Raw genomic sequence first — 13,857 nt, forward strand, 5'->3', positions numbered from 1 at the left:
CAGCATTTCCTATCAACTAGGAATTGAAAGATTAATTTAAAAAGTTAGGTTCCCCCTAGAGTTCTCCTGAATCACTTGTCCTTGGCCACAAAATTTCAAAGAAGGGAATAGAGTTAGGCGAAAATAGAGGTGATTTCTAAACTTCCACCTCCAACATCCGCAAAGGGCGTGAGAAGTTTCTTGGGCCACGTGGGGTTCTACCGGCGTTTCATGAAGTATTTTTCCAAGGTGGTGAACCCCTTGTGCAAGCTTTTGGAGAAAGATGCTAAATTTCACTTCAATGATGATTGCGTGAGAGCATTTGAATTGCTCAAGTTCAAGTTGACAACTACTCCCATTATCACCGCCCCGAATTGGAGCATTTCTTTTGAGCTCATATTGTGATGCTAGTGATGTGGCGGTTGGAGCAGTTTTGGGGCAACGTATCAACAAAATCTTTCATCCCGTCTACTATGCTAGTACGACCATGAATGATTTCCAAGTCAATTACACTGTGACCGAAAAAGAGCTCATTGCCATTGTGTTTGCTATTGAGATGTTCCGCCCGTACTTGATGGATGCAAAATTGATTGTTCACATGGAACATGCGGTACATCATTACCTTATGAGCAAGAAAGATTCTAAAGCCCGGTTGATGAGATGGGTGCTTTTGTTGCAGGAGTTTGAAATAGACATCCAAGACCGAAAAGGAAGTGAAAACCAAGTGGTGGACCACTTGTCTCATTTGTAGGAGGAGGTGAGGCCGCATGATGGCCTTGAAATTAATGACTCCTTCCCCGATGAGCAACTCTTAGCCATTTCATTAAAAGAGGTGCCATGGTTCGCGGATCTAGCAAATTTTCTTGTGAGTAGTATCATCCCGGATGAGTTCTCTTCAAACCAAAAGAAGAAGCTCGAATGGGAGTGTCAAGACTATTATTGAGATGAACCGTACCTTTTCCGAAATTGTACGGATGGAGCGATTAGAAGATGTGTACCGGAGGAGGAACAAGTTAAAATTCTTGGGGCTTGTCATTCTTCGCCGTATGGTGGTCACCATGGTGGAGCAAGAACGGCGGCCAAAGTGCTAAGTTGCGGTTTCTATTAGCCCACTCTTTACAAGGATGCAAATGATCTAGTCAAGCATTGTGATGAATGTCAAGGGGCCGATGGAATCTCAAAGAAAAATGAAATGCCCCTCACCACCATTTTGAAGATTGATATTTTTGATGTGTGGGGTATTGACTTCATGGGACCTTTTGTGAGTTCTTGTGGAAACATCTACATCTTGGTCGATGTTGATCATATGTCTAAATGGGTTGAGGCTGTTGCTCTACCCAACAATAAAGCAAAAAGTGTGGTGGCATTTTTGAAGAAGAACATCTTCACAGGATTTGGTACACCGCGGGCTATCATAAGCGATGGTGGGTCGCATTTTTGAAACAAAGCTTTTGACACCTTGCTTAGCAAGTATGGTGTCACTCATAAAGTCACGACATCCCTATCACCCACAAGCTATCTGTCAAAAACAGTGAATGCTAACCGGGCGGATTGGTAAAAGAATCTTGATGATGCACTATGGGCTTATCGGACTGCTTTCAATACTCCTATCAGGATGTCTCCATACCAGTTAGTGTTTGGCCAAGCTTGTCATCTTTCGGTGGAACTCGAGCACAAGACCATGTGGGCTTTAAAGAAGTTAAATCTTGATTGGGATGCAGCTGCTAACTTGCAGGTTGCACATTTGAATGAATTAGATGAATTTCGGTACAATGCATATGCAAGTTCGTCCTTGTACAAAGAAAGAATGAATTACCGTCGTGACAAATACATCCGAAACAGGGAGTTCAAGGTGGGCGATCTTGTTTTGTTGTTCAACTCACGAATGAAGATGTTTTCCGGAAGGCTGAAATCCAAATAGAGTGGTCCCTTTGAAATTATGGGTGTGACATCTTTTGGTGCATCGGACTTGAAGAACAAAAGTGATGAGGTATCCCGATTCAATGGTCACCGGGTGAAGCATTATTTGGGACATGCTGATGATGGCCACGTTGTGGCAGTTATTCATTTGAAGTGATAATAGTTTGCATCGTGATGCGAGGTTAAATCAGGCGCTTCTTGGGAGGCAACCCATGTTTCTTTTTCTTTAGATAGGTATTATTTTGTGCTAACTAGTTTTGAAGTGTGTTGCAAGAACTTTGCTTAGAAGAATTGGCTAAGTATGGAAAAGGTGCGGACCATATATGTATTGTGCGGACCGTTCGAGGTCGAACGTTTGTTTCTTGGCACATTCGAGATGGGTGCCCGGTTGATGAGATGGGTGCTTTTGTTGCTGGAGTTTGACATAGACATCCAAGACCGAAAAGGAAGTGAAAACCAAGTGGTAGACTACTTGTCTCATTTGGAGGAGGAGGGAAGGCCGCATGATGGCCTTGAAATTAATGACTCCTTCCCCGATGAGCAACTCTTAGTCATTTCATTGAAAGAGGTGCCATGGTTTGCGGATCTAGCAAATTTTCTTGTGAGTGGTATCATCCCGGATGAGTTCTCTTCAAACCAAAGGAAGAAGCTCAAACGGGAGTGTCAAGACTATAATTGGGATGAACCGTACCTTTTCCGGATTTATACGGATGGAGCGATTAGAAGATGTGTACCGGTGGATGAACAAGTTAAAATTCTTGGGGCTTGTCATTCTTCGTTGTATGGTGGTCACCATGGTGGAGCAAGAACGGCGGCCAAAGTGCTAAGTTGCGGTTTCTATTGGCCCACTCTTTACAAGGATGCAAATGATCTAGTCAAGCGTTGTGATGAATGTCAAAGGGCCGGTGGAATCTCAAAGAAAAATGAAATGCCCCTCACCACCATTTTGAAGATTGATATTTTCGATGTGTGGGGTATTGACTTCATGAGACCTTTTGTGAGTTCTTGTGAAAACATCTACATCTTGGTCGCGGTTGATTATGTGTCTAAATGGGTTGAGGTCGTTGCTCTACCCAACAATGAAGCAAAAAGTGTGGTGGCATTTTTAAAGAAGAACATCTTCACAAGATTTGGTACACCGCGGGCTATCATAAGCAATGGTGGGTCGCATTTTTGCAACAAAGCTTTTGACACCTTGCTTAGCAAGTATGGTGTCACTCATAAAGTTACGACATCCCTATCACCCTCAAGCTATCTATCAAAAACAGTGATTGCTAACCGAACGGATTGGTTAAAGAAGCTTAATGATGCACTATGGGCTTATCGGACTGCTTTTAATACTCCTATCGGGATGTCTCCATACTGGTTGGTGTTTGGCAAAGCTTGTCATCTTCCAGTGGAACTCGAGCACAAGGCCATATGGGCTTTAAAGAAGTTAAATCTTGATTGGGATGCAGCTGCTAACTTGCGGGTTGCACATTTGAATGAATTAGATGAATTTCGGTACAATGCATATGCAAGTTCGTCCTTGTACAAAGAAAGAATGAATTACGGTCGTGACAAATACATCCGAAACAGGGAGTTCAAGGTGGGCGATCTTGTTTTGTTGTTCAACTCACGAATGAAGATGTTTTCCGGAAGGCTGAAATCCAAATGGAGTGGTCCCTTTGAAATTGTGGGTGTGACACCTTTTGGTGCATTAGACTTGAAGAACAAAAGTGATGAGGTATCCCGATTCAATGGTCACCGGGTGAAGCATTATTTGGGACATGATGATGATGGCCACGTTATGGCAGTGATTCGTTTGAAGTGATGATAATTTGCATCGTGATGCGACGTTAAATCAGGCGCTTCTTGGGAGGCAACCCATGTTTCTTTTTCTTTAGATAGGTATTATTTTGTGCTAACTAGTTTCGAAGTGTGTTGCAAGAACTTTGCTCAGAAGAATTGCCTAAGTATGGAAAAGGTGCGGACCACATATGTATTGTGCAGACCGTTCGAGGACGAACGTTTGTTTCTTGGCACATTCGAGATGGGTGCCCGGTTGATGAGATGGGTGCTTTTGTTGCTGGAGTTTGGCATAGACATCCAAGACCGAAAAGGAAGTGAAAACCAAGTGGTGGACCACTTGTCTCATTTGGAGAAGGAGGGGAGGCCGCATGATGGCCTTGAAATTAATGACTCATTCCCCGATGAGCAACTCTTAGTTATTTCATTGAAAGAGGTGCCATGGTTCGCAGATCTAGCAAATTCTCTTATGAGTGGTATCATCCCGGATGAGTTCTCTTCAAACCAAAGGAAGAAACTCAAACGGGAGTGTCAAGACTATTATTGGGATGAACCGTACCATTTCCGGATTTATACGGATGGAGCGATTAGAAGATGTGTGCCGGAGGATGAACAAGTTAAAATTCTTGGGGCTTGTCATTCTTTGCCGTATGGTGGTCACCATGGTGGAGCAAGAACGGCGGCCAAAGTGCTAAGTTGCGGTTTCTATTGGCCCACTCTTTACAAGGATGCAAATGATCTAGTCAAGCGTTGTGATGAATGTCAAAGGGCCGGTGGAATCTCAAAGAAAAATGAAATGCCCCTCACCACCATTTTGAAGATTGATATTTTCGATGTGTGGTGTATTGACTTCATGGGATCTTTTGTGAGTTCCTGTGGAAACATCTACATCTTGGTCGCGGTTGATTATGTGTCTAAATGGGTTGAGGCCGTTGCTCTACCCAACAATGAAGCAAAAAGTGTGGTGGCATTTTTAAAGAAGAACATCTTCACAAGATTTGGTACACCGCGGGCTATCATAAGCAATGGTGGGTCGCATTTTTGCAACAAAGCTTTTGACACCTTGCTTAGCAAGTATGGTGTCATTCATAAAGTTACGACATCCCTATCACCCTCAAGCTATCTGTCAAAAACAGTGAATGCTAACCGGACGGATTGGTCAAAGAAGCTTGATGATGCACTATGGGCTTATCGGACTGCTTTCAATACTCCTATCAGGATGTCTCCATACTGGTTGGTGTTTGGCAAAGCTTGTCATCTTCCGGTGGAACTCGAGCACAAGGCCATGTGGGCTTTAAAGAAGTTAAATCTTGATTGGGATGCAGCTGCTAACTTGCGGGTTGCACATTTGAATGAATTAGATGAATTTCGGTACAATGCATATGCAAGTTCGTCCTTGTACAAAGAAAGAATGAATTACCGTCGTGATAAATACATCTGAAACAGGGAGTTCAAGGTGGGCGATCTTGTTATGTTGTTCAACTCACGAATGAAGATGTTTTCCGGAAGGTTGAAATCCAAATGGAGTGGTCCCTTTGAAATTGTGGGTGTGACACCTTTTGGTGCATTAGACTTGAAGAACAAAAGTGATGAGGTATCCCGATTCAATGGTCACCGGGTGAAGCATTATTTGGGACATGATGATGATGGCCACGTTGTGGCAGTGATTCGTTTGAAGTGATGATAATTTGCATCGTGATGCGACGTTAAATCAGGCGCTTCTTGGGAGGCAACCCATGTTTCTTTTTCTTTAGATAGGTATTATTTTGTGCTAACTAGTTTTGAAGTGTGTTGCAAGAACTTTGCTTAGAAGAATTGCCTAGGTATGGAAAAGGTGCGGACCACATATGTATTGTGCGGACCGTTCGAGGTCGAACGTTTGTTTCTTGGCACATTCGAGATGGGTGCCCGGTTGATGAGATGGGTGCTTTTGTTGCTGGAGTTTGACATAAACATCCAAGACCGAAAAGGAAGTGAAAACCAAGTGGTGGACCACTTGTCTCATTTGGAGGAGGAGGGAAGGCCGCATGATGGCCTTGAAATTAATGACTCCTTCCCCGATGAGCAACTCTTAGTCATTTCATTGAAAGAGGTGCCATGGTTCGCGGATCTAGCAAATTTTCTTGTGAGTGGTATCATCCCGGATGAGTTCTCTTCAAACCAAAGGAAGAAGCTCAAACGGGAGTGTCAAGACTATAATTGGGATGAACCGTACCTTTTCCGGATTTATACGGATGGAGCGATTAGAAGATGTGTACCGGTGGATGAACAAGTTAAAATTCTTGGGGCTTGTCATTCTTCGTCGTATGGTGGTCACCGTGGTGGAGCAAGAACGGCGGCCAAAGTGCTAAGTTGTGGTTTCTATTGGCCCACTATTTACAAGGATGCAAATGATCTAGTCAAGCGTTGTGATGAATGTCAAAGGGCCGGTGGAATCTCAAAGAAAAATGAAATGCCCCTCACCACCATTTTGAAGATTGATATTTTCGATGTGTGGGGTTTTGACTTCATGGGACCTTTTGTGAGTTCTTGTGGAAACATCTACATCTTGGTCGCGGTTGATTATGTGTCTAAATGGGTTGAGGCCGTTGCTCTACCCAACAATGAAGCAAAAAGTGTGGTGGCATTTTTAAAGAAGAACATCTTCACAAGATTTGGTACACCGCGGGCTATCATAAGCAATGGTGGGTCGCATTTTTGCAACAAAGCTTTTGACACCTTGCTTAGCAAGTATGGTGTCATTCATAAAGTTACGACATCCCTATCACCCTCAAGCTATCTGTCAAAAACAGTGAATGCTAACCGGACGGATTGGTCAAAGAAGCTTGATGATGCACTATGGGCTTATCGGACTGCTTTCAATACTCCTATCAGGATGTCTCCATACTGGTTGGTGTTTGGCAAAGCTTGTCATCTTCCGGTGGAACTCGAGCACAAGGCCATGTGGGCTTTAAAGAAGTTAAATCTTGATTGGGATGCAGCTGCTAACTTGCGGGTTGCACATTTGAATGAATTAGATGAATTTCGGTACAATGCATATGCAAGTTCGTCCTTGTACAAAGAAAGAATGAATTACCGTCGTGATAAATACATCTGAAACAGGGAGTTCAAGGTGGGCGATCTTGTTATGTTGTTCAACTCACGAATGAAGATGTTTTCCGGAAGGTTGAAATCCAAATGGAGTGGTCCCTTTGAAATTGTGGGTGTGACACCTTTTGGTGCATTAGACTTGAAGAACAAAAGTGATGAGGTATCCCGATTCAATGGTCACCGGGTGAAGCATTATTTGGGACATGATGATGATGGCCACGTTGTGGCAGTGATTCGTTTGAAGTGATGATAATTTGCATCGTGATGCGACGTTAAATCAGGCGCTTCTTGGGAGGCAACCCATGTTTCTTTTTCTTTAGATAGGTATTATTTTGTGCTAACTAGTTTTGAAGTGTGTTGCAAGAACTTTGCTTAGAAGAATTGCCTAGGTATGGAAAAGGTGCGGACCACATATGTATTGTGCGGACCGTTCGAGGTCGAACGTTTGTTTCTTGGCACATTCGAGATGGGTGCCCGGTTGATGAGATGGGTGCTTTTGTTGCTGGAGTTTGACATAAACATCCAAGACCGAAAAGGAAGTGAAAACCAAGTGGTGGACCACTTGTCTCATTTGGAGGAGGAGGGAAGGCCGCATGATGGCCTTGAAATTAATGACTCCTTCCCCGATGAGCAACTCTTAGTCATTTCATTGAAAGAGGTGCCATGGTTCGCGGATCTAGCAAATTTTCTTGTGAGTGGTATCATCCCGGATGAGTTCTCTTCAAACCAAAGGAAGAAGCTCAAACGGGAGTGTCAAGACTATAATTGGGATGAACCGTACCTTTTCCGGATTTATACGGATGGAGCGATTAGAAGATGTGTACCGGTGGATGAACAAGTTAAAATTCTTGGGGCTTGTCATTCTTCGTCGTATGGTGGTCACTGTGGTGGAGCAAGAACGGCGGCCAAAGTGCTAAGTTGTGGTTTCTATTGGCCCACTATTTACAAGGATGCAAATGATCTAGTCAAGCGTTGTGATGAATGTCAAAGGGCCGGTGGAATCTCAAAGAAAAATGAAATGCCCCTCACCACCATTTTGAAGATTGATATTTTCGATGTGTGGGGTTTTGACTTCATGGGACCTTTTGTGAGTTCTTGTGGAAACATCTACATCTTGGTCGCGGTTGATTATGTGTCTAAATGGGTTGAGGCCGTTGCTCTATCCAACAATGTAGCAAAAAGTGTGGTGGCATTTTTAAAGAAGAACATCTTCACAAGATTTGGTACACCGCGGGCTATCATAAGCAATGGTGGGTCGCATTTTTGCAACAAAGCTTTTGACACCTTGCTTAGCAAGTATGGTGTCACTCATAAAGTTACGACATCCCTATCACCCTCAAGCTATCTATCAAAAACAGTGAATGCTAACCGGATGGATTGGTCAAAGAAGCTTGATGATGCACTATGGGCTTATCGGACTGCTTTCAATACTCCTATCGGGATGTCTCCATACTGGTTGGTGTTTGGAAAAGCTTGTCATCTTCCGGTGGAACTCGAGCACAAGGCCATGTGGGCTTTAAAGAAGTTAAATCTTGATTGGGATGCAGCTGCTAACTTGCGGGTTGCACATTTGAATGAATTAGATGAATTTCGGTACAATGCATATGCAAGTTCGTCCTTGTAGAAAGAATGAATGAATTACCGTCGTGACAAATACATCCGAAACAGGGAGTTCAAGGTGGGCGATCTTGTTTTGTTGTTCAACTCACGAATGAAGATGTTTTCCGGAAGGTTGAAATCCAAATGGAGTGGTCCCTTTGAAATTGTGGGTGTGACACCTTTTGGTGCATTAGACTTGAGGAACAAAAGTGATGAGGTATCCCGATTCAATGGTCACCGGGTGAAGCATTATTTGGGACATGATGATGATGGCCACGTTGTGGCAGTGATTCGTTTGAAGTGATGATAATTTGCATCGTGATGCGACGTTAAATCAGGCGCTTCTTGGGAGGCAACCCATATTTCTTTTTCTTTAGATAGGTATTATTTTGTGCTAACTAGTTTCGAAGTGTGTTGCAAGAACTTTGCTCAGAAGAATTGCCTAAGTATGGAAACGGTGCGGACCACATATGTATTGTGCAGACCGTTCGAGGACGAACGTTTGTTTCTTGGCACATTCGAGATAGGTGCCCGGTTGATGAGATGGGTGCTTTTGTTGCTGGAGTTTGACATAGACATCCAAGACTGAAAAGGAAGTGAAAACCAAGTGGTGGATCACTTGTCTCATTTGGAGAAGGAGGGGAGGCCGCATGATGGCCTTGAAATTAATGACTCCTTCCCCGATGAGCAACTCTTAGTTATTTCATTGAAAGAGGTGCCATGGTTCGCAGATCTAGCAAATTCTCTTATGAGTGGTATCATCCCGAATGAGTTCTCTTCAAACCAAAGGAAGAAGCTCAAACGGGAGTGTCAAGACTATTATTGGGAAGAACCGTACCTTTTCCGGATTTATACGGATGGAGCGATTAGAAGATGTGTGCCGGAGGATGAACAAGTTAAAATTCTTGGGGCTTGTCATTCTTTGCCGTATGGTGGTCACCATGGTGGAGCAAGAACGGCGGCCAAAGTGCTAAGTTGCGGTTTCTATTGGCCCACTCTTTACAAGGATGCAAATGATCTAGTCAAGCGTTGTGATGAATGTCAAAGGGCCGGTGGAATCTCAAAGAAAAATGAAATGTCCCTCACCACCATTTTGAAGATTGATATTTTCGATGTGTGGGGTATTGACTTCATGGGACCTTTTGTGAGTTCTTGTGGAAACATCTACATCTTGGTCGCGGTTGATTATGTGTCTAAATGGGTTGAGGCCGTTGCTCGACTCAACAATGAAGCAAAAAGTGCGGTGGCATTTTTAAAGAAGAACATCTTCACAAGATTTGGTACACCGCGGGCTATCATAAGCAATGGTGGGTCGCATTTTTGCAACAAAGCTTTTGACACCTTGCTTAGCAAGTATGGTGTCACTGATAAAGTTACGACATCCCTATCACCCTCAAGCTATCTGTCAAAAACAGTGAATGCTAACCCGACGGATTGGTCAAAGAAGCTTGATGATGCACTATGGGCTTATCGGACTACTTTCAATACTCCTATCGGGATGTCTCCATACCGGTTGGTGTTTGGAAAAGCTTGTCATCTTCCGGTAGAACTCGAGCACAAGGCCATTTGGGCTTTAAAGAAGTTAAATCTTGATTGGGATGCAGCTGCTAACTTGCGGGTTGCACATTTGAATGAATTAGATGAATTTCGGTACAATGCATATGCAAGTTCGTCCTTGTACAAAGAAAGAATGAATTACCGTCGTGATAAATACATCTGAAACAGGAAGTTCAAGGTGGGCGATCTTGTTTTGTTGTTCAACTCACGAATGAAGATGTTTTCCGGAAGGCTGAAATCCAAATGGAGTGGTCCCTTTGAAATTGTGGGTGTGACACCTTTTGGTGCATTAAACTTGAAGAACAAAAGTGATGAGGTATCCCGATTCAATGGTCACCGGGTGAAGCATTATTTGGGACATGATGATGATGGCCACGTTGTGGCAGTGATTCGTTTGAAGTGATGATAATTTGCATCGTGATGCGACGTTAAATCAGGCGCTTCTTGGGAGGCAACCCATGTTTCTTTTTCTTTAGATAGGTATTATTTTGTGCTAACTAGTTTCGAAGTGTGTTGCAAGAACTTTGCTCAGAAGAATTGCCTAATTATGGAAAAGGTGCGGACCACATATGTATTGTGCAGACCGTTCGAGGACGAACGTTTGTTTCTTGGCACATTCGAGATGGGTGCCCGGTTGATGAGATGGGTGCTTTTGTTGCTGGAGTTTGGCATAGACATCCAAGACCGAAAAGGAAGTGAAAACCAAGTGGTGGACTACTTGTCTCATTTGGAGAAGGAGGGGAGGCCGCATGATGGCCTTGAAATTAATGACTCCTTCCCCGATGAGCAACTCTTAGTTATTTCATTGAAAGAGGTGCCATGGTTCGCGGATCTAGCAAATTTTCTTGTGAGTGGTATCATCCCGGATGAGTTCTCTTCAAACCAAAGCAAGAAGCTCAAACGGGAGTGTCAAGACTATTATTGGGATGAACCGTACCTTTTCCGGATTTATACGGATGGAGCGATTAGAAGATGTGTGCCGGAGGATGAACAAGTTAAAATTCTTGGGGCTTGTCATTCTTTGCCGTATGGTGGTCACCATGGTGGAGCAAGAACGGTGGCCAAAGTGCTAAGTTGCGGTTTCTATTGGCCCACTTTTTACACGGATGCAAATGATCTAGTCAAGCGTTGTGATGAATGTCAAAGGGACGGTGGAATCTCAAAGAAAAATGAAATGCCCCTCACCACCATTTTGAAGATTGATATTTTCGATATGTGGGGTATTGACTTCATGGGACCTTTTGTGAGTTCTTGTGGAAACATCTACATCTTGGTCGCGGTTGATTATGTGTCTAAATGGGTTGAGGCCGTTGCTCTACCCAACAATGAAGCAAAAAGTGTGGTGGCATTTTTAAAGAAGAACATCTTCACAAGATTTGGTACACCGCGGGCTATCATAAGCAATGGTGGGTCGCATTTTTGCAACAAAGCTTTTAACACCTTGCTTAGCAAGTATGGTGTCATTCATAAATTTACGACATCCCTATCACCCTCAAGCTATCTGTCAAAAACAGTAAATGCTAACCGGACGGATTGGTCAAAGAAGCTTGATGATGCACTATGGGCTTATCGGACTGCTTTCAATACTCCTATCGGGATGTCTCCATACCGGTTGGTGTTTGGCAAAGCTTGTCATCTTCCGGTGGAACTCGAGCTCAAGGCCATGTTTGCTTTAAAGAAGTTAAATCTTGATTGGGATGCAGCTGCTAACTTGCGGGTTGCACATTTGAATGAATTAGATGAATTTCGGTACAATGCATATGCAACTTCGTCCTTGTAGAAAGAAAGAATGAATTACCGTCGTGACAAATACATCCGAAATAGGGAGTTCAAGGTGGGCGATCTTGTTTTGTTGTTCAACTCACGAATGAAGGTGTTTTCTGGAAGGCTGAAATCCAAATGGAGTGGTCTCTTTGAAATTGTGTGTGTGACACCTTTTGGTGCATTGGACTTGAAGAACAAAAGTGATGAGGTATCCAGATTCAATGGTCATCGGGTGAAGCATTATTTGGGACATGCTGATGATGGCCACGTTGTGGCAGTGATTCGTTTGAAGTGATGATAATTTGCATCGTGATGCGACGTTAAATCAGGCGCTTCTTGGGAGGCAATCCATGTTTCTTTTTCTTTAGATAGGTATTATTTTGTGCTAACTGGTTTCGAAGTGTGTTGCAAGAACTTTGCTTAGAAGAATTGGCTAAGTATGTAAAAGGTGCGGACAACATATGTATTATGCGGACCGTTCGAGGACGAACGTTTGTTTCTTGGCACATTCGAGATGGGTGCCCGGTTGATGAGATGGGTGCTTTTGTTGCTGGAGTTTGACACAGACATCCAAGACCGAAAAGGAAGTGAAGACCAAGTGGTGGACCACTTGTCTCATTTGGAGAAGGAGGGGAGGCCGCATGATGGCCTTGAAATTAATGACTCCTTCCCCGATGAGCAACTCTTAGTTATTTCATTGAAAGAGGTGCCATAGTTCGCGGATCTAGCAAATTGTCTTGTGAGTGGTATCATCCCGGATGAGTTCTCTTCAAACCAAAGGAAGAAGCTCAAATGGGAGTGTCAAGACTATTATTGGGATGAACCGTACCTTTTCCGGATTTATACGGATGGAGCGATTAGAAGATGTGTACCGGAGGATGAACAAGTTAAAATTCTTGGGGCTTGTCATTCTTCGCCGTATGGTGGTCACCATGGTGGAGCAAGAACGGCGGCCAAAGTGCTAAGTTGCGGTTTCTATTGGCCCACTCTTTACAAGGATGCAAATGATCTAGTCAAGGGTTGTGATGAATGTCAAAGGGCCGGTGGAATCTCAAAGAAAAAAGAAATGCCCCTCACCACCATTTTGAAGATTGATATTTTCGATGTGTGGTGTATTGACTTCATGGGATCTTTTGTGAGTTCCTGTGGAAACATCTACATCTTGGTCGCGGTTGATTATGTGTCTAAATGGGTTGAGGCCGTTGCTCTACCCAACAATGAAGCAAAAAGTGTGGTGGCATTTTTAAAGAAGAACATCTTCACAAGATTTGGTACACCGCGGGCTATCATAAGCAATGGTGGGTCGCATTTTTGCAACAAAGCTTTTGACACCTTGCTTAGCAAGTATGGTGTCACTCATAAAGTTACGACATCCCTATCACCCTCAAGCTATCTGTCAAAAACAGTGAATGCTAACCGGACGGATTGGTCAAAGAAGCTTGATGATGCACTATGGGCTTATCGGACTGCTTTCAATACTCCTATCAGGATGTCTCCATACTGGTTGGTGTTTGGCAAAGCTTGTCATCTTCCGGTGGAACTCGAGCACAAGGCCATGTGGGCTTTAAAGAAGTTAAATCTTGATTGGGATGTAGCTGCTAACTTGCGGGTTGCACATTTGAATGAATTAGATGAATTTCGGTACAATGCATATGCAACTTCATCCTTGTACAAAGAAAGAATGAATTACCGTCGTGACAAATACATCCGAAATAGGGAGTTCAAGGTGGGCGATCTTGTTTTGTTGTTCAACTCACGAATGAAGGTGTTTTCTGGAAGGCTGAAATCCAAATGGAGTGGTCTCTTTGAAATTGTGTGTGTGACACCTTTTGGTGCATTGGACTTGAAGAACAAAAGTGATGAGGTATCCAGATTCAATGGTCATCGGGTGAAGCATTATTTGGGACATGCTGATGATGGCCACGTTGTGGCAGTGATTCGTTTGAAGTGATGATAATTTGCATTGTGATGCGACGTTAAATCAGGCGCTTCTTGGGAGGCAACCCATGTTTCTTTTTCTTTAGATAGGTATTATATTGTGCTAACTGGTTTCGAAGTGTGTTGCAAGAACTTTGCTCAGAATAATTGGCTAAGTATGGAAAAGGTGCGGACCACATATGTATTGTGCGGACCGTTCGAGGACGAACGTTTGTTTCTTGG

At 43.4% G+C, this 13,857-nt stretch overlaps 1 protein-coding gene across 1 annotated transcript; it reads left to right on the plus strand.

Moving 5' to 3' along the window:
• Window positions 1–1,594: 1,594 nt before the first annotated feature.
• LOC142178075 (uncharacterized) lies at window positions 1,595–11,992 on the plus strand. Its single transcript, XM_075247401.1, has 2 exons — window positions 1,595–1,831; window positions 11,714–11,992. Exons 1-2 carry the CDS (start codon window positions 1,595–1,597, stop codon window positions 11,990–11,992), a joined length of 516 nt encoding a protein of 171 aa, XP_075103502.1.
• Window positions 11,993–13,857: the final 1,865 nt, after the last annotated feature.

Source organism: Nicotiana tabacum, chromosome 24 (assembly GCF_000715075.1).
Source record: "Nicotiana tabacum cultivar K326 chromosome 24, ASM71507v2, whole genome shotgun sequence".
NCBI classification, from domain to species: domain Eukaryota; kingdom Viridiplantae; phylum Streptophyta; class Magnoliopsida; order Solanales; family Solanaceae; genus Nicotiana; species Nicotiana tabacum.

Excerpts from the sequence above, each read along its gene's own strand:
- LOC142178075 (XM_075247401.1), top strand. The coding sequence starts at position 1,595 with ATGTCTCCATACCAGTTAGTGTTTGGCCAAGCTTGTCATCTTTCGGTG. Across the intron at positions 1,832-11,713 it reads TCCGAAACAGGGAGTTCAAG|AAAGAAAGAATGAATTACCG; the intron begins GTGGGCGATCTT and ends TCGTCCTTGTAG.